This window comes from Mus pahari, chromosome 13 (assembly GCF_900095145.1).
Source record: "Mus pahari chromosome 13, PAHARI_EIJ_v1.1, whole genome shotgun sequence".
Classification (NCBI taxonomy): Eukaryota; Metazoa; Chordata; class Mammalia; order Rodentia; family Muridae; genus Mus; species Mus pahari.
In genome coordinates this window covers 80,906,323-80,921,874 of record NC_034602.1, presented here as the reverse complement: position 1 = coordinate 80,921,874, position 15,552 = coordinate 80,906,323, and the positions used below count along the sequence as shown (strand labels likewise).

General features: G+C 43.3%; 1 protein-coding gene across 1 annotated transcript; it reads left to right on the top strand.

Annotated features, from left to right (window-relative positions):
• Nucleotides 1-1,793: 1,793 nt before the first annotated feature.
• Nucleotides 1,794-7,173, top strand: Cxcl9 (C-X-C motif chemokine ligand 9). Its single transcript, XM_021211238.1, has 4 exons — nt 1,794-1,948; nt 3,015-3,141; nt 4,686-4,770; nt 6,243-7,173. Exons 1-4 carry the CDS (start codon nt 1,888-1,890, stop codon nt 6,345-6,347), a joined length of 378 nt encoding a protein of 125 aa, XP_021066897.1. The 5' UTR covers nt 1,794-1,887; the 3' UTR covers nt 6,348-7,173.
• Nucleotides 7,174-15,552: the final 8,379 nt, after the last annotated feature.

Below are 15,552 nucleotides of genomic sequence, written 5' to 3'. Positions count from 1 at the left end.
GAGAATGGCCTGTTCAAAGTCAGCCTACTATACATAGTGAGATCTTGACCTTATCTAAAAAAAAAAAAATCTGTATTACAATGATTAATGCCCAATTAAGATTCAGCCTCATCCTAAAAAGTCTATTTCTTAGCACATATTATATAATATATAGTATATATTATATCTATCACAACAATATATTATATATTATGTATATTCCATTTTTCTCTTCAGGGAGAAATTTACTTTTGTTTTTAGTTTATTTATTTTAAATTTTAGTCAGGTTCCATATGATTTTCCATAGGAAAGGAGAATACATAATGAAAAAGTTGGTAAAGATTGTTTAGATGTCTTTTACCTTGATTTGGGAAATAGTTTTAGTTTTTATTTTCCCAAGATTAAGGTGCTCCTTGGGTTGTAGCACTGCCTGCTACCTGAAGCCTCTCGAGAACTGCCTACAACTCCATCAAACCAGCTGGTCTAGGGAGAGGAGAAATAAGTGGGAAGAAAGCTACTGTCAGAACAGAGAGGAGAGAAAAACGTAATTTACATGATAATTGTTCATTTTTTTTCCAGACACATTTAAAAGGAAGCTGTGTGAACTGTTTCACTGAAACTCTGGTCCGGCTGTCTCTAGAGGAGATAAAGAAAGAATAAAAGTGTGCGTGGAGACAGTCAAAGTCTAGATGTGTGTAGTCGATTACAGAACAATACCATATCTTAGCTATTAACTTTCCCTTCTACTAATGAGTGCACTCAATGATTTTGTGAAATAAAACCAAAGAATCCTAGTAGTTTTTGCCAGTCCTACCTTAATTAATGATTGTGTGAAGCAGAGCAAAAAAAAAATTTTTTTAATACATTGTTTTATTTAATACTTTTTGCCAGTCTTATCCAGCATTTGGTCAGCCCCGTTGCAATACTTTCATTATGTCCTACTAAGGTTCTATTGTCTGGCCGTGACTATATATAGCACCAATTCATATATTCACTTTTGTTTTTATTTGCTCCTTTTTCTCAGATCCTGTTCTGAAAGGGTGGCTGTTGGCTTTGCTCCTCTGTCCTGTTGTTTTGTGTCCGTGGCTCTTTCCTCCAGTTTGCATCCTGTCCCAGGATGCACTATTCTCTGAGGAAGCTTGATATCACTTCTCTCGCTGTCATGCTAACTAAAAATTCCAACAGCTACGAGCATTTGGACCAACCAGAGCATCTTTCATAGCTCCTCTGTTTTTTAAATTCTTTGCCGTTGAATGCCATTTACTCTACGTAGCTTCTTTAGAAAAAAGGCTCATGAATGTGTACTTTCTCACTTCACAGTCCTACCGTGAGTGCCACAGACATCTCGTGAAACATCTGGAAAAGGTAGCAGGGAACAGAACAGCTGTCGCTCATGCAACTAACCTAGCAATTACAGTGATGGAAAACTGTAGCTTCAGTGAGACGAAATGGATTTACCCTCAACAAATTAAGAAGCTTTGATTTGTCAGGAAAGGCAGTAGGAGTCGCCGTATAGTGTAGATCACGTCCCACGTGGGAAGCACATCTCCGACCTTCACTGTACAGCACTGATATAGTCATTGTATAATCTATTCCACATCCAGGTAGCAACTTTGCCCGGGCTAAAACAAGCCACTGGTGGTTTCACATCCCTTACTATAAACTCCCCGTTTATGTGAAATGGAAGTAGAACATGCAGAAATTCCCTGGGATCTGAGAGTAGGGTTTTCCCCAGGACGATCAATTTGTGGTTAGTTTAGTTCTTCTAGGTCAGCTGAGGAGACCAGCCAATCAGAGACGGGAAGGAAAAGGGATTTCCTAAATAAATATGATCCTCAAGAACATGTTCTCTAAAGACATTCTCGGACTTCACTCCAACACAGTGACTCAATAGAACACAGCTCTGCCATGAAGTCCGCTGTTCTTTTCCTCTTGAGCATCATCTTCCTGGAACAGTGCGGAGTCCGAGGTGAGGAGTTTTACACCGTGTTACGTTAGTAAGTTCTGAGGACCGAAACATCATAAAAGCCTTCTCAGGCCAGCAGATAAAGCTGAATGTCTTGCATGCAATAAAAACCAATACTGCTCGGTCATCAAAGCAGTTAGATGCTGGGAACAGTTATCCAAAGGTCGCGATCTGTACCTGCCAAGTCAAATATGCCTTCTTGGCGTCGGTATTGTGAGTTCCCAATGAGGGTTCAAGGCATATTTGAATGTTTTAATAATGAGCAACCATTTCTCAGATGTAAAGAGGATTCTGGGTGCTTTGTTTCGAGTTTATCGTGCGAGATATTTAATCCGCAACCCTGGCAACAGAGAGTGATGTAAGAGATCCTTTTCTAAGTTGTGTCCTGCATCACTTTCCTCACCCGATGCTGTGTACTGATAAGAATGTCTGTGGTTAACCAACTGAGAACTCAGAAGTCAGAGAGGTTGCCTCTGGTCTCCTTACCTTGGACAAAAAACCTTCCTAGAGAGCATTTTCCACATGTGTAAAGTAGATGTGCTGTAGTTACTGTATGTTGGCAAAACCTGTAGAAATAGATGCTGACTCTAGGTAAGCAAAAAGGGATGAAGACACAGGTTTAATGAGCCATTTCAGAGCAGTGGGGACGAGAGGGAATAGGATTGAAATGGTAATCAATTATTGTAAGTAGAGCTTTCTGTCCACACCTATATCAACTCCATGCCCCCAGGAGCAAGAAGTAGATTGAGGAACTGCTTAAGAAACCAGTCCCTGTCGTACTGACAGTACCTAACAGTAGGGATTTAAGTATGGTGCAGTTTTTCTCTTCTTCCAAGGTTGTAAAGTAATGTAGTTAAAGAACTCTAAGTGACTTAAAATGAAATTCTTCCCCTGCTCCCTTTTGCTAAATGACTTTGCTCTTAACCTTGGCTTCCTCGTATACAGAATGGAAATAACACCTACCTTGAAAAGCTGTCACACACACTCAGTCACAGCAATAGTGACTGACTGAGACAAGCCTCATTTGAAAGGATGTCATTCTAAGTAATGTGTATTATCTTCCCGCTAGGAACCCTAGTCATAAGGAATCCACGATGCTCCTGCATCAGCACCAGCCAAGGCACGATCCACTACAAATTCCTCAAAGACCTCAGACAGTTTGCCCCAAGTCCCAATTGCAACAAAACTGAAATCATGTAAGTAAAAGCTCCCAATGCATGCATCCCACACTGAACTTAGAGGGAGTCTCACCCTCAGCTTACTGACTTGCTCATGTGGGCAGGAGGCTCCCCCATAAATCTGTCTACTCCTTTTCTTTCTTCCTCTTCAAAATAAGAAATTTCTTCTGGAAACTGAAAATGGAAGGTGACATATCTTTAAATAATAAATTGTTTTGTTAATACCTTACTCTGTTTAGTTCACACATTAGACTTTATCTATCTTAAGTATGTAGGCATCTAGGAATGTAGGTACCATCTGAGAGTGTAGGAACCTAGACATCTTCCCTACAGATGAGGAGAAGTTGCCATTTGTAATTTGTTATTTTCCTTAACAGAATAATAACAGTTTCTCAGGATGATTAATTTTCTCTAAAAATGCGATACTTGTTAGTTTTCTGGGGGTGCTAGGATTGAACCTAGGACTTTGCACAGGCTATGCATTTACTCTCTCTCTTTACTCAACCCTATCCCTGAATCCTAAAAGTGGCATCTAAAAATTTTTGAGGGGTTGCAGAGAGATGGCTGAGAGGTTAAGAGGACCCGAGTTTGGCTTCTGTCACCCACAGTGGACAACTCACGACCATCTGTAACTCCACCCCCAGGAGCTCCTATACCTTCTTCTGGATTCTGTGGGCACCTGCATACTAGTACACATATACATGCAGAGACACAAAGAAGTTAAAAAATAAAATAAATTTTAACCCATACTTTGTATGTTCAAGAACACATCCCGCAGCATGCATACAGCAATCGGGACAACTTGGTAGAGTCGGTTTTCTCCTCTGTCCTTATTTGGGGTTCTGGGGTTGAACTCAGCTTATGAGACAAGTATGCTTACCAGCCACCCCAACTCCCTGGCCTAATAATGACTTTTGATGGCTAAGCTGTTTTTTACATCATATTGAGAAGCCATAATTTGTATAGCACAGGCCCATTGCTAGAAACAAAGGTTATGTAAAAAAAAAAAAAAAATGAACTCACTGTTGTCAGACCGTTACTGTGGTAGGATTGTGTTTAATTCTTTCCTAGTAATTCTTTTCTAGTAGAGATTAGGATTTTGTGTTTGTTTTGTTTTGAGGCAGAGTCTTGCTAGGTAGCTAAGGCTGACTTCAGTCTCATGGTCCTCTTACTTTGTCCACGTGAATACTGGGATTCCAGGAACAGACCACCATTCCAAGCCTCTTAGAAATTAGACCTGTGAACTTAAAGGATATATATTTATATGTGTGTATATATGTATATGATATAAATGATATAAATATATACACACATATATAGAGGATATAAATACACACACACACACACACACATATATATATATATATATATATATATATATATATATATATCTGCTACAGTTTTTAAAAATCTACCTGTTAATCTTAGGAAGACATTTTGCTACATTTTAAGTGGTTTTGCTGGAAAACTCAATAAAAATGCATGTTTTTCCCCCACTGTTTCTATTACGAATTATTAAGTTGTTACTGGGGAGAAGGCTCACTGGTGTTTCTTTGGCACAGTGCTACACTGAAGAACGGAGATCAAACCTGCCTAGACCCGGACTCAGCAAAAGTGAGGAAGCTGATGAAAGAATGGGAGAAGAAGGTTGGTGAGGGGGGGAACCCAAATTGCTTTCTTTTAGAGATCAGCTCAGAAAGTCAGCAGATGCTGGGCACACCCATCGAGGACCCATTTTCCATCCTTTTAGAGATCAGCTCAGAAAGTCAGCAGATGCTGGGCACACCCATCAAGGACCCATTTTCCATCCTTTTAGAGATCAGCTCAGAAAGTCAGCAAATGCTGGGCACACCCATCGAGGACCCATTTTCCATCCTTTTGAATAGCATCAACTAGTAAGACACTAAGGATTCAAAAATAATAAGCTATCACGCCTTCGCCATACAGCAGACAGTCATTAACAACGTATAAAAATCGACAGACTTGCTGGGAGACGTTTAGAATAGTGTATACATGAGAACCTTGAGAGTTATGAAGGAAAGGGCAATTGACTTGGCCAAGAGACGATTTAGAAAGTATTAAGGTAGACTTCTCCTACAAAGTGACCGCTGATCTGGATCTTTGAAGATAAGATATTTACCAGGCAGTTAATTAAGTACAGTGTGGGAGTTGGTGGTTTTGAGTAAGGTGTGTTCAGAGAGCCTGAAGGTAACATAACTGGAATTTAAATGCAGAGAACAAAGGGATTGAGATGGGAAAGGAGTCAAGGAAAAGGGGGGGGGGGAGAAATGTGAGATAGCTAAGGAGCTGGGTTTGAGAAGAGCCATGGGGTATGTGGTGGGGAGCTCAGGTCCCCACACCTAACTGCTGGGTCTGCCCTAGATCCTAGCAGTTAAGCTTCAGGCTACACACTCGCCTAGCCTTGTCCAGTTTCAGTGGTTCTCAGCCTTCCTAATGCTGAGACCCTAATGCATGAGTCCCTCATGTTGAGGTAACCCCCCCCACCATAAAGTTATCTTGTTGCTACTCCATAACTGTAACATTTGCTACTGTTAAGAATCATAATGTAGCCGGGCGTGGTGGTGCACTCCTTTAATCCCAGCACTTGGGAGACAGAGGCAGGCAGATTTCTGAGTTCGAGTCCAGCCTGGTCTACAAAGTGAGTTCCAGGACAGCCAGGGCTATATGGAGAAACCCTGTCTCGAAAAAACCGGAAAAAAAAAAAAAAAAAGAATCATAACGTAAATACCTGAGGCGCAGGATATCTGATATGTGCCCCCGAATGGGTTTCGACACACAAGTTGAGAACCATTGCCTGATACGCAAAGTGGGGGGTAACGGTACCAGACAGCCCCAAAGGGCTGTGTTTGGCCCAGGTGGGAGATGAAGGGAGAGGATGGAAGACAGCAAGATGCCAGGAAACCGACAAACAAGCAAAGAGGGAACTGTAGCTTCTTTAATGTAGGGGCAGTGGCTAATGAGGCCAGCGCCTCGGAGAGAGCAGCGACATGAGCTGGCTCTGAGGATAAGGAATGATCACACGCAGGAGGAGTTGGGCCATCCCGAAGGGGAGAAATTACAACATTGGAAAGCATTGCCCTTTTTCTCGCTTCTTGCAGATCACCCAAAAGAAAAAGCAAAAGAGGGGGAAAAAACATCAAAAGAACAAGAAAAACAGAAAACCTAAAACACCCCAAAGTCGTCGCTCAAGGAAGACTACATAGGAGACCGTTACTTACCAACAAGCGCCCTGCGTCTTAATGGTTTTTAGATTGTACTGAAAAGCCTCCCGTGGCAGAGCAGCCTTTAATACATAAGCTTTTAATACATTAACGTAACTACAAAACATAAAGCGTGAATTTGAAATTATAACTAAAGCTAGGAAGTTAATTGCAAAACTCCAATAGTAACAATTGCTAGAGGCAAAAACTGTCTTTGTTCTACACAGCCAACAAAATTTCATCGAGCCCTTGAGCATAGTCACGATAACATCAGATCTGGGCAAGTGTCCCTTTCCTTCATAGCTATCCCATGCACAACAGCTGTCTGGCTTCCAGAGCCACACATTTGGCAGCCTCCGGAGACTTCTGAGGCTCACGTCACCAAGCCCCAGGCCTGTCTGTTTGCTGGTGAGCTAGCTAGACCTCACCAAGCTGGACAGGCCCTCAGCAGCTGCATTTGGGTCAGCCTAGAGCCCCTGCACACAGTGTGTCTCAGAGATGGGTGCTAATGGTTTTGGAGTTCTACAGTGGAGACCACCAGAATTGGCCTTCAGAGCCTTCCACGTAGCTTTTGAGGCCATGGGATTTCATCATTAACTTGATCCCGTCTTCAGGGCTTATTCTACGTTTGCCTCAATAAAACTCTCCTAGAAGGTTGTGGATGTAGCTTAGTGGCAGAACACTTGATGTTGCAGGGACCAGGTCCTAGAGTCGATCACTAACAGTGCAAAAACTTAACCAATTTAAAGAGCATTTTCTGGCTGCTCAAATTCTCTTAAATTTATTTCGCTTGTTGCTCAGTGTTTCACAAGTAAACACTTCACTGCTATCTAATTGGATTTGTTTGTTTGTTTGTTTGTTTTTATCTTTCCAACGAGACTGGTTCTTAAGAGTAGGGGCCACAGACTATTCCCCTAAATCTTCCACGGTGCCTACAAAAACTTGGTTTTGAATAATTTCCTAATTGTATGTGTGAGAGGTAGAAGGGCTGTTACACACCAGGCATTGGCCAATCCCCAGCTACTCCGTATTGCCTAACTAACCCTTGGCCTCCTTGCTTGCTTGCTTATTACTTTTTTTTAAAGACAGTTTTACATCTGGCTGTCCTAAAACTCACAAAGTAGACAAGGCTGGTCTCGAATTCATAGATATCTGTGTTCTGCTGCCTCCTGGATGCTGGGGTTAAAGGTGTGTGCTACTACACCTGCCTGCCTGCCTCCCTCCCTCCCTCCCTCCCTTAAATTACCTAGCTTCCTTACTATCTTCAGACATCTTCAGTGCACGAGCCAGGCCAGGTTAAAAAAGAGCCTTACCTTGTGACAGGAGGCTCGCATCTTTAACAAACAGGAATCACATGTTCAAGACATTTGCGGATATTTGGGACTGCTCGGGAAAAATTACACAGGCCATCTAGAAACGTAAGCTTACCTTGAAGACAGGTTTGACCGATTGGCAAATACTAGACCTTTCCTCACTCAAAACAAAATTCCTCTAATGCCATTCTTGATCGGGACAAGCTCCCGAGGAGTCAACAAAATAGCTGCCAAGTCCTTTAACAAGTTTACCTTAGGTGAATATGAATTTCCTTGCCACCTTCCCTCCCTCGCTGCAGAACTCCCAGTGTATGGTTATACTGATTGCCACATCAGGCTAGGAGTGGTGAAACGGAAAGTTTGGGGCTGGTGGGGGAGCCAGAGTTCCGTTCCCAGCACCCACGCATGCGCGAGCCTTGTGGCCACCGGTGACTCCAGCTCCAGGGAATCCATTTCTCTCTTCTGGCCTCTGCAAGCATTGCACAGGTGTACACAGGCCCACAGGACACACACACACATAATTTCAGATGCCAAATAAAAATCTTTACAGAGATATTTTTAAAGGCACTAAGAGCTACAGGCAACAGTAAGTTCTGTAAGTGGAAGTGTGGATGGGGCCAAGTTAGCCTGTGTGGGAGCTGGAAACTGCTCTGGAGAGGTGGTCCGATGAATTAAATAGAAAAGGATGTCTCTGGGCAGTTCAGTCTTGAGCATGCTTTCTCTCAAATACTGCCATTCCTCGCGCTGCAGGTGGTTTTTGTGCTGCTGGTGGGACTCCCATCCAAACACCATTGCACAGTCAAAATGTTGTCCAGCTCCCTCAAGGTAACTTACTTCGGAAAAAAAAAGTCTAAAACTGTTTCCTAACTAGTTAGCTGGTGGCCCTTGCATCTGACAGCTGGCTAGTATACATAACTACTAGCCAAAGCCTGTGTATTTTTTACTAGATAGTTATGAAGGATGCATATGCCTACAGTATGACTTCATATGTGTACTTTAATTTTTAATTCAAAGCAAATTAGCATATGTGCTCTGAAGCTATCTTGTGAAAGCATAGTGATATCAGTAAGAGTGCACTAAATCCCAAAATAAACATGGTTTTTGAAATGTCTTTGCCCTTTGGCTACTGTGTGTTTCAGAGGAATTCTCCTTTATCCTTTATTCCTTTGCCGTTTGGCTTTCTCTCACGCTGTTGATGTTAACTGAGATAAGGACATGAAAACCCTTTAAGGGTCTCCTTAAGTACAAAGAGAAAAGAAAAAGAAAGAAAAGAAAGAAACCCTCCTATGGCATATACTGCAACACTGACTATCTCAGATAGAATGTCTATTGCTGGGATGAAACACCATGACCAAAAGTAGCTTGGGGAGGGAAGGGTTTGTTTCACTTACACTTCAGTATCACATGATATCATTGAAGGCAGACAGGACAGGAATTCAGGGCAGGGACCTAGCAGCAGGAGCTGATGCAAAAGAGGCTATGGAGCGATGCTTACTGGCTTGCTTAGTCTACGACCACCAGCCAGAGGTGGCCCCACCCACAATGGGCTGCGTTCTCCCTTGTAGTCACTAGTTAAGGCTTGTCTTGAGGTACCTTCCTCTCGGATGACCTAAGCTTGTGTCAAGTTGACGTATAACTAGCCAACACACTACCTTACAACCACATGGAGGAGCTGGAGAGATACCTTAGGAGCACTGGCTGACCTTTCAGAAGACCCAGGTTCAATTCCCAGCATCTGCATGACAGCTTATAACTGTCTGTAACTCCAGTTCTAGGGGATTTGATTTCCTCTTCTGGTATACACAGACAAAACACCCAACACACTTAAAATTAAATAAAAAGTACAAAGAATTATGTAGCGTTGAACTGCTTCTCTAATTATCAAGAGTAACGCTATTCTAGTGAGCTATAAATAAGCCCAGCAAACCAAAAACATCTTCTCTTCTCTCTCCTAAAATTGCTTATGCTCAAGGAACATGAAACTTCAAGTAGAGATGGTGGAGCCTCAAATGGCAAAGCAATTATTTAAGTCTCGGGTGCTAAGGTCAAAGGTCTCTCCGGCCATTCTCTTTGTGTACTGAGCCTCTCTTCCCATCTCTGGGGTCCACTGACTTCAGTTCTTTTTCAGGGCCCTTGCAGGTACTGGCCCTTGTAATGTTAGTCCATACTGTGTCAACTTGGTTATCCAGGGAGCCGTGTTCCCTATAATATCTTTTCCTGTGTGTTTCTCAGATTTCATTACCAGCCTGTAATGACCTCTTTGGAGGCGATGAAGCCTGTAAGAGGCGGGGCCCACTGACAGCAAATTAAGTAAAGATGTTCACTTGAGCATCGGCCAACCCTTTCCCCTTTCTCTTTTTCTTCCTGGTTTGTGAACTGTTCTACTCTGCCATGTAGCCTGCTATGATTGACTGTATCACATGAGCTCAAATGGAACCACAGCCTGAAACCGTATGAGTCAAAATAGACCTTCCTTCCTCGTAGGTTGATTGTATTGCCTATCTATCCTGGCGATGGAAAGTCACCATAGCTATTATTCTTGGATTCTAGCTGCGTCGTGTGGGATCTCTAGGAAGGTTGAAAGTAGACCGAAAACATCAGCACATACAATTGAGGTTTTCTTGAGAAGCCAGACTGGCGTGGTGTTTGGGCAGGTACCAGCCATTAGTATACATGAATTCCTTCCCCCCTCCAAGGGCCTTTACCTATGAGGCAGTCAGGTGCTGTGTAAAGAGCGAAGATTTTTTTTTAGACATATCTCAGGAAGAACTGAGCCCACTGTTGGGCTGTAAGGCCTTGGAATCTCTCCGCATTCATTTGTTCATCCGGGATCACTGTGAGAGAGAAAATGCATATAGACTTTGGTGCATACAAAGTTCTAGGCCCTCCTCACCCACTTATCATGGCCTTCCCTGCCTCTCATCAGAGACATCCCCAGGTCTCATGGGCAGAGAGGTGCGCATAGATGAAAGACTGTGCTGGGTAAATGAGCTCCCCTGAGCAGTTAGTTCTTCCTAGGGACACTTTCACAGCCTGAACCCGGATTATCATGACCTCTTCCTGGGCTACCCCCAGAGGCTCCTAAAGTTTCTCTGGCTTCTCTACTGCCCACCGCAGGCAGAACAATCCTTTTAAACCAATAATTCAAAATTCAATACCTTGCCTAAAAGCTTGGGATTTATAATTGGGCCATGGATGGCCGCATCCTATCTGATGGGCTCTGCCTGCCTCTCTATTCATGGTTTCTTCATGTATGAGCCTCGGTTTTCTGTGTCTTGGGCACACTGAGTTCATTTGCTTTTCAAGGCCTTGGGTAGATTCTGCTCCATGCTGGGCTGGACTCTGCCATCAACTTGGTGGGACCGGGCTCTGCGATTCCTGGAGTCTCTTCGGCTTCGTGCATCTCAGTTAGGGCAAGCTTACAAGGAACGGGTTGAGATTGGGAAAAGCAAAAGGGTCACACTGGTCTTCAGAGGGCCACTAGGCAAACCGGAACGCCATGGCCCTCAGCTTGGTTTGGTCTCTTCCTGCACAGCTGGCTCATCTTCCCCATTGCTGACCTGAAATCACTGGCGCTCCCAGGTCCCCCAAGAGAGGCAGTGGATCTATAGCAGCCATACCGACACAGAAGTAGCAGCTTCCCATAAACTTGCGCAGCCCTTTGGCAAGCGGGGCTCATTCTCTTGAGTTTTCTTGCAAGCCAAGTTGTCCAGCTGGCCCAGCGCTTCTGCTACACTAGTCAATAATTCTTCCTCCAGTCCCCTGATTTTCCCACTGGGGCACTCACTTCCCAGCATCCTCTCTTCATTCCCATAGCAAACCCTTTGTTCCCACGATGTCTAATAGAGACTTTGTTCCCTAATTGATACAATTGCGTAAAATAAATAAAGGATCGTTTCCATAAATTAGGTTTCAGTTTACCTGTGAGTGACTTTTCTAGAGCTGTGATAAAGGCAACATATGGAAGGAAGGATTTATTTGGGGTTATGGCTCCTGAGGGATGAGAGTCCACCACGGTCTCAGGCAGCAGATAAGAAGGCAGAAACTGCTGAGCGCTCCTGTCAGCAGTGAACTCAGAATGATGTGTAGCTTATGAAACCTCAAAGCTCCACCCCGCCCTACCTCCAACCCCGCGCTACCCCTACTGCCACCCCCAACCCCACCCCACCTCAACACCATCCACAACACCCACACACACACACACACACACACACACATCATACTTATTCCAGCATCCAAACAGTACCAGCTGCTGGGAAACAACATTCAAACATCTGAGCCTATGGGGAACCGAGTAACGTTCTCACTCAAACTGCTGTAGTTGAATGTAACTTCAAGGTCTCCTCCTTTTCAGTAAAATAGCCACCCTGTTCTCGACTCCACTATATCACTGGTTCGAACATAGAGCATGTGTATAAAAGTAGTGGATGAAATGAGAACACTCAGATCTTACGTTATTATTTTAAAGAATAAGAACTGGCTGTGTGTGGTGGCACACGCCTTTAATCCTAGGACTCGGGAGGCAGAAGCAGGCAGATCTCTGTGAGTTCCCGGCCAGCCTGCTCTGAAGAGTAATCTTCAGGACAGCCAGAGGTACACAGAGAAATCTTGTCCCCAAAACAACAAACAAACAAACAAACAAGAACCCATCTGGCTCAAATGCTTTCCACACACACATTTATATGGTTATAAACATGGGTGAAAAAATGGCTCAGCGGTTAAGAGCACTGTCTGCTCTTCTAGAGGTCCTGAGTTCAATTCCCAGCAACCACATGGTGGCTCACACCCATCTGTAATGGGATCTGATGCCCTCTTCTGGTGTGTCTGAAGATAGCTACAGTGAACTCGTATACATAAAATAAAGAAATCTTTAAAATAACTAAATAAATTAATGAATTAACCCGTAATTGACTGTGAACTTTCCGATTAGCGTGTTTACCAAGTGGTCATATGTCGCATGCTGATGGTTTGCAGGAAAAGTGAGACTCTGTAGTCCACCTAGGAGTGACTGACACACAGTCTAACTCAGCTTTCTGCATGTCGGTCGCTTGGCAGCTGACCTCACAGACGGTAACTAAGGTATGCAGTATGTAAGACAGCGTTATCTTTCCCTTCACAAAACTGGAACGTAGCTTCAACAAATTCCCACTAAGAAAACCATAGCAAATGATATAATTATATCTTAAAATAAAAATAAGGCAATTATGAAAAAGGAAAGAAACTCATAGTGAATTAATAGTAGTAAAGCAACTTAAGCTAGCGAAAGTTAAGATATGCACATGCAGTATGTCTTAGTCAGGGTTTCTATTCCTGCACAAATTGAGAAAATGCCTTACAGCTGGATCTCATGGAGGTACTTCCCCAACTGAAGCTCCTTTCTCGGTGATAACTCCAGCTTGTGTCAAGTTGACACAAAACTACCCAGTACAATTGACCCCTTGTCAACTTGACACACAAATACATCACTAGTAAGCCTCAACCCTTAGTTCTTATTCATCCCCAAGATCTAAATAACTTTAAAAGTCCCACAGTTTTTACATATTAAAAGTTCAATCCTTTTAAAATATCCAGTATCTTTTAAAATTCAAAATACTTTAAAATTCAAAGTCTCTTAACTGCATAGCATGTAACTAAAAAGAAATCTTTAATAAAAAATTATGTGAATATTTCTTGGTCTTCACCCATGTGCACAAGTTTATATCGCTTGGCTTCAGAACTCCCGTCTCCTTCAGCACCGCAGGCCTAGTGTGTAGAGCAGGCCCTGGCATTTCAGAATTCCTTAACCCAAGTTTTTTTGGTGGTTGGTGTATGCTTCACCCTAGGTCTTCTCAAAGGCCTTTTCCAAATCCGTTTGAGCTTGAGAAGGCCTTTTCCAAATCCGTTTCAGCTGCTCTGGTCCTGCTCGCCTACGAGAGCCCTCATTTCCACCTCCAGCCTGGCCCTTGTTACTCACACCTGCTCAGCTTCACCCCTGCTGCCCCGTCACCTGACCTCTGCCTGCCTGAGAGCCAAGTCCCACTTTTCAGAGATGCATCCTGGGATGCCCCTGGCCACACCGAAATCTCCAACTCACAGCGCTTTCATGTAGGAAGAACTATTCTCTTGTTAATATTTTAAGTTGTTTTCCTAGACCAAGAGTTATTGTATTCCTAGATAATTAAAAAAGACTTGGCTGTATAATTTTTTTTTATTTATTTGAACTGGCACGCTCTCAGTTAAGTAATTGGGAGAAATGTTTGTGTGAGGAAATGGAAAGCTGCTTCCTTCCTACTGCTGACGAGAGAAATCCAGGCCTTAGGCGTGAGAGCCTGGTGCTTTTCCACAAATCAAGCCTAGCAACAGGGCTTTCGGCAACTGAACAGTCTAGTCTCCATCTGTGTGTAAGATCTGTAGTCAACTGATAAAAGATTAGAGGGAGGAGGCCTGGAGAGATGGCTCAGTGGTTAAGAGCACCGTCTAATCTTCCAAAGGTCCCTGAAACTCACTCCATAGACCAGTCTGACCTTGAACTCACAGAGATCCATCTGCCTCTGCCTCCTTAGCTGGGGTTAGTTCCCCTACAGTGACACACTTCTTTCAACGAGGCTACACCTCCTAATCCTTCTCAAGTAATGCTGTTCCCCTGATGACTAACATTCAAAAATATGAGCTATGGGGGCCATTATTATTCAAATCACCATAGAGGGGGTGAGAGAGAGAGAGAGAGAGAGAGAAGAAAAGATTAGAAGGTAAGGTGCTAAATTATATATAACTCTTTGCTTCCCTTAAAAGTCTTCCATAGGGCTGGTGAGATGGCTCATCGGGTAAGAGCACCCGACTGCTCTTCCAAAGGTGCAGAGTTCAAATCCCAGCAACCACATGGTGGCTCACAACCATCTGTAATGTGATCTGGCGCCCTCTTCTGGAGTGTCTGAAGACAGCTACAGTGTACTTACATATAATAAATAAATAAATCTTAAAAAAAAAAAAAATGCTAGTCTGGGATACACAACCTGACTCTATATCAGGAAAAAAATTAAAAGTTTACCATACAAATAGTGAAATCTTATCCCTTGAATGCACTATGTTGTTTTGAGGCTATTTTAATTGCTGGTGTCATCATCTTCAGAGCCACTAGGCTTAGCCTTGGTCGTCTGTGTACAGAGTGGGACCAGTGCTGGGATTACATGACACAGTTGCCAGCCCATGGGCTAAGACTTACCTGTATAATTCTAATAAGAATTAGATGGCTCCGCAGTTAAGAGCACAGACTGCTCTTCCAGAGGTCCTGAGTTCAATTCCCAGCAATCACATGGTGGCTCACAACCGTCGTAATGTGATCTGATGTCCTCTTCTGGTGTGTCTGAAGACAGCCACGATGTACTCATGTACATAAAACAAACAAATCTTTAACAACAACAAAAGAAGACTAATCATGTTAGAAGCTTCTCTGCCAATCTGCTTTCCCCATTTTCACTTTCATAGGAATCCCTCCCAATTAAATTAATTGATTCTGTTTTGGGGCTTGTTTCTCAGAGGATCTAAATGGCATATGTTGTTGTTATTATTATTATCTGTGATGATTTTTAAATACTCAGCCCAGGGAGTGGCACTATTAGAAGGTGTGGCCCTGTTGGAGTGGGTGTGTCACTGTGGGCTTGGGCTTTAAGACCCTCATCCTAGCTGCCCAGAAGCCAGTATTCTGCTAGCAGCCTTCAGATGAAGACGTAGAACTCTCAGCTCCTCCCGCGCCAGGCCTGCCTGGATGCTGCCATGTTCCTGCCTTGATGATAATGGATCTGAACCTCTGAACCTGTAAGCCAGCCCCAATTAAATGTTGTCCTTATAAGGGTTGCCTTAGTCATGGTGTCTGTTCACAGCAGTAAAGCCCTAACTAAGACATTATCATTATTACT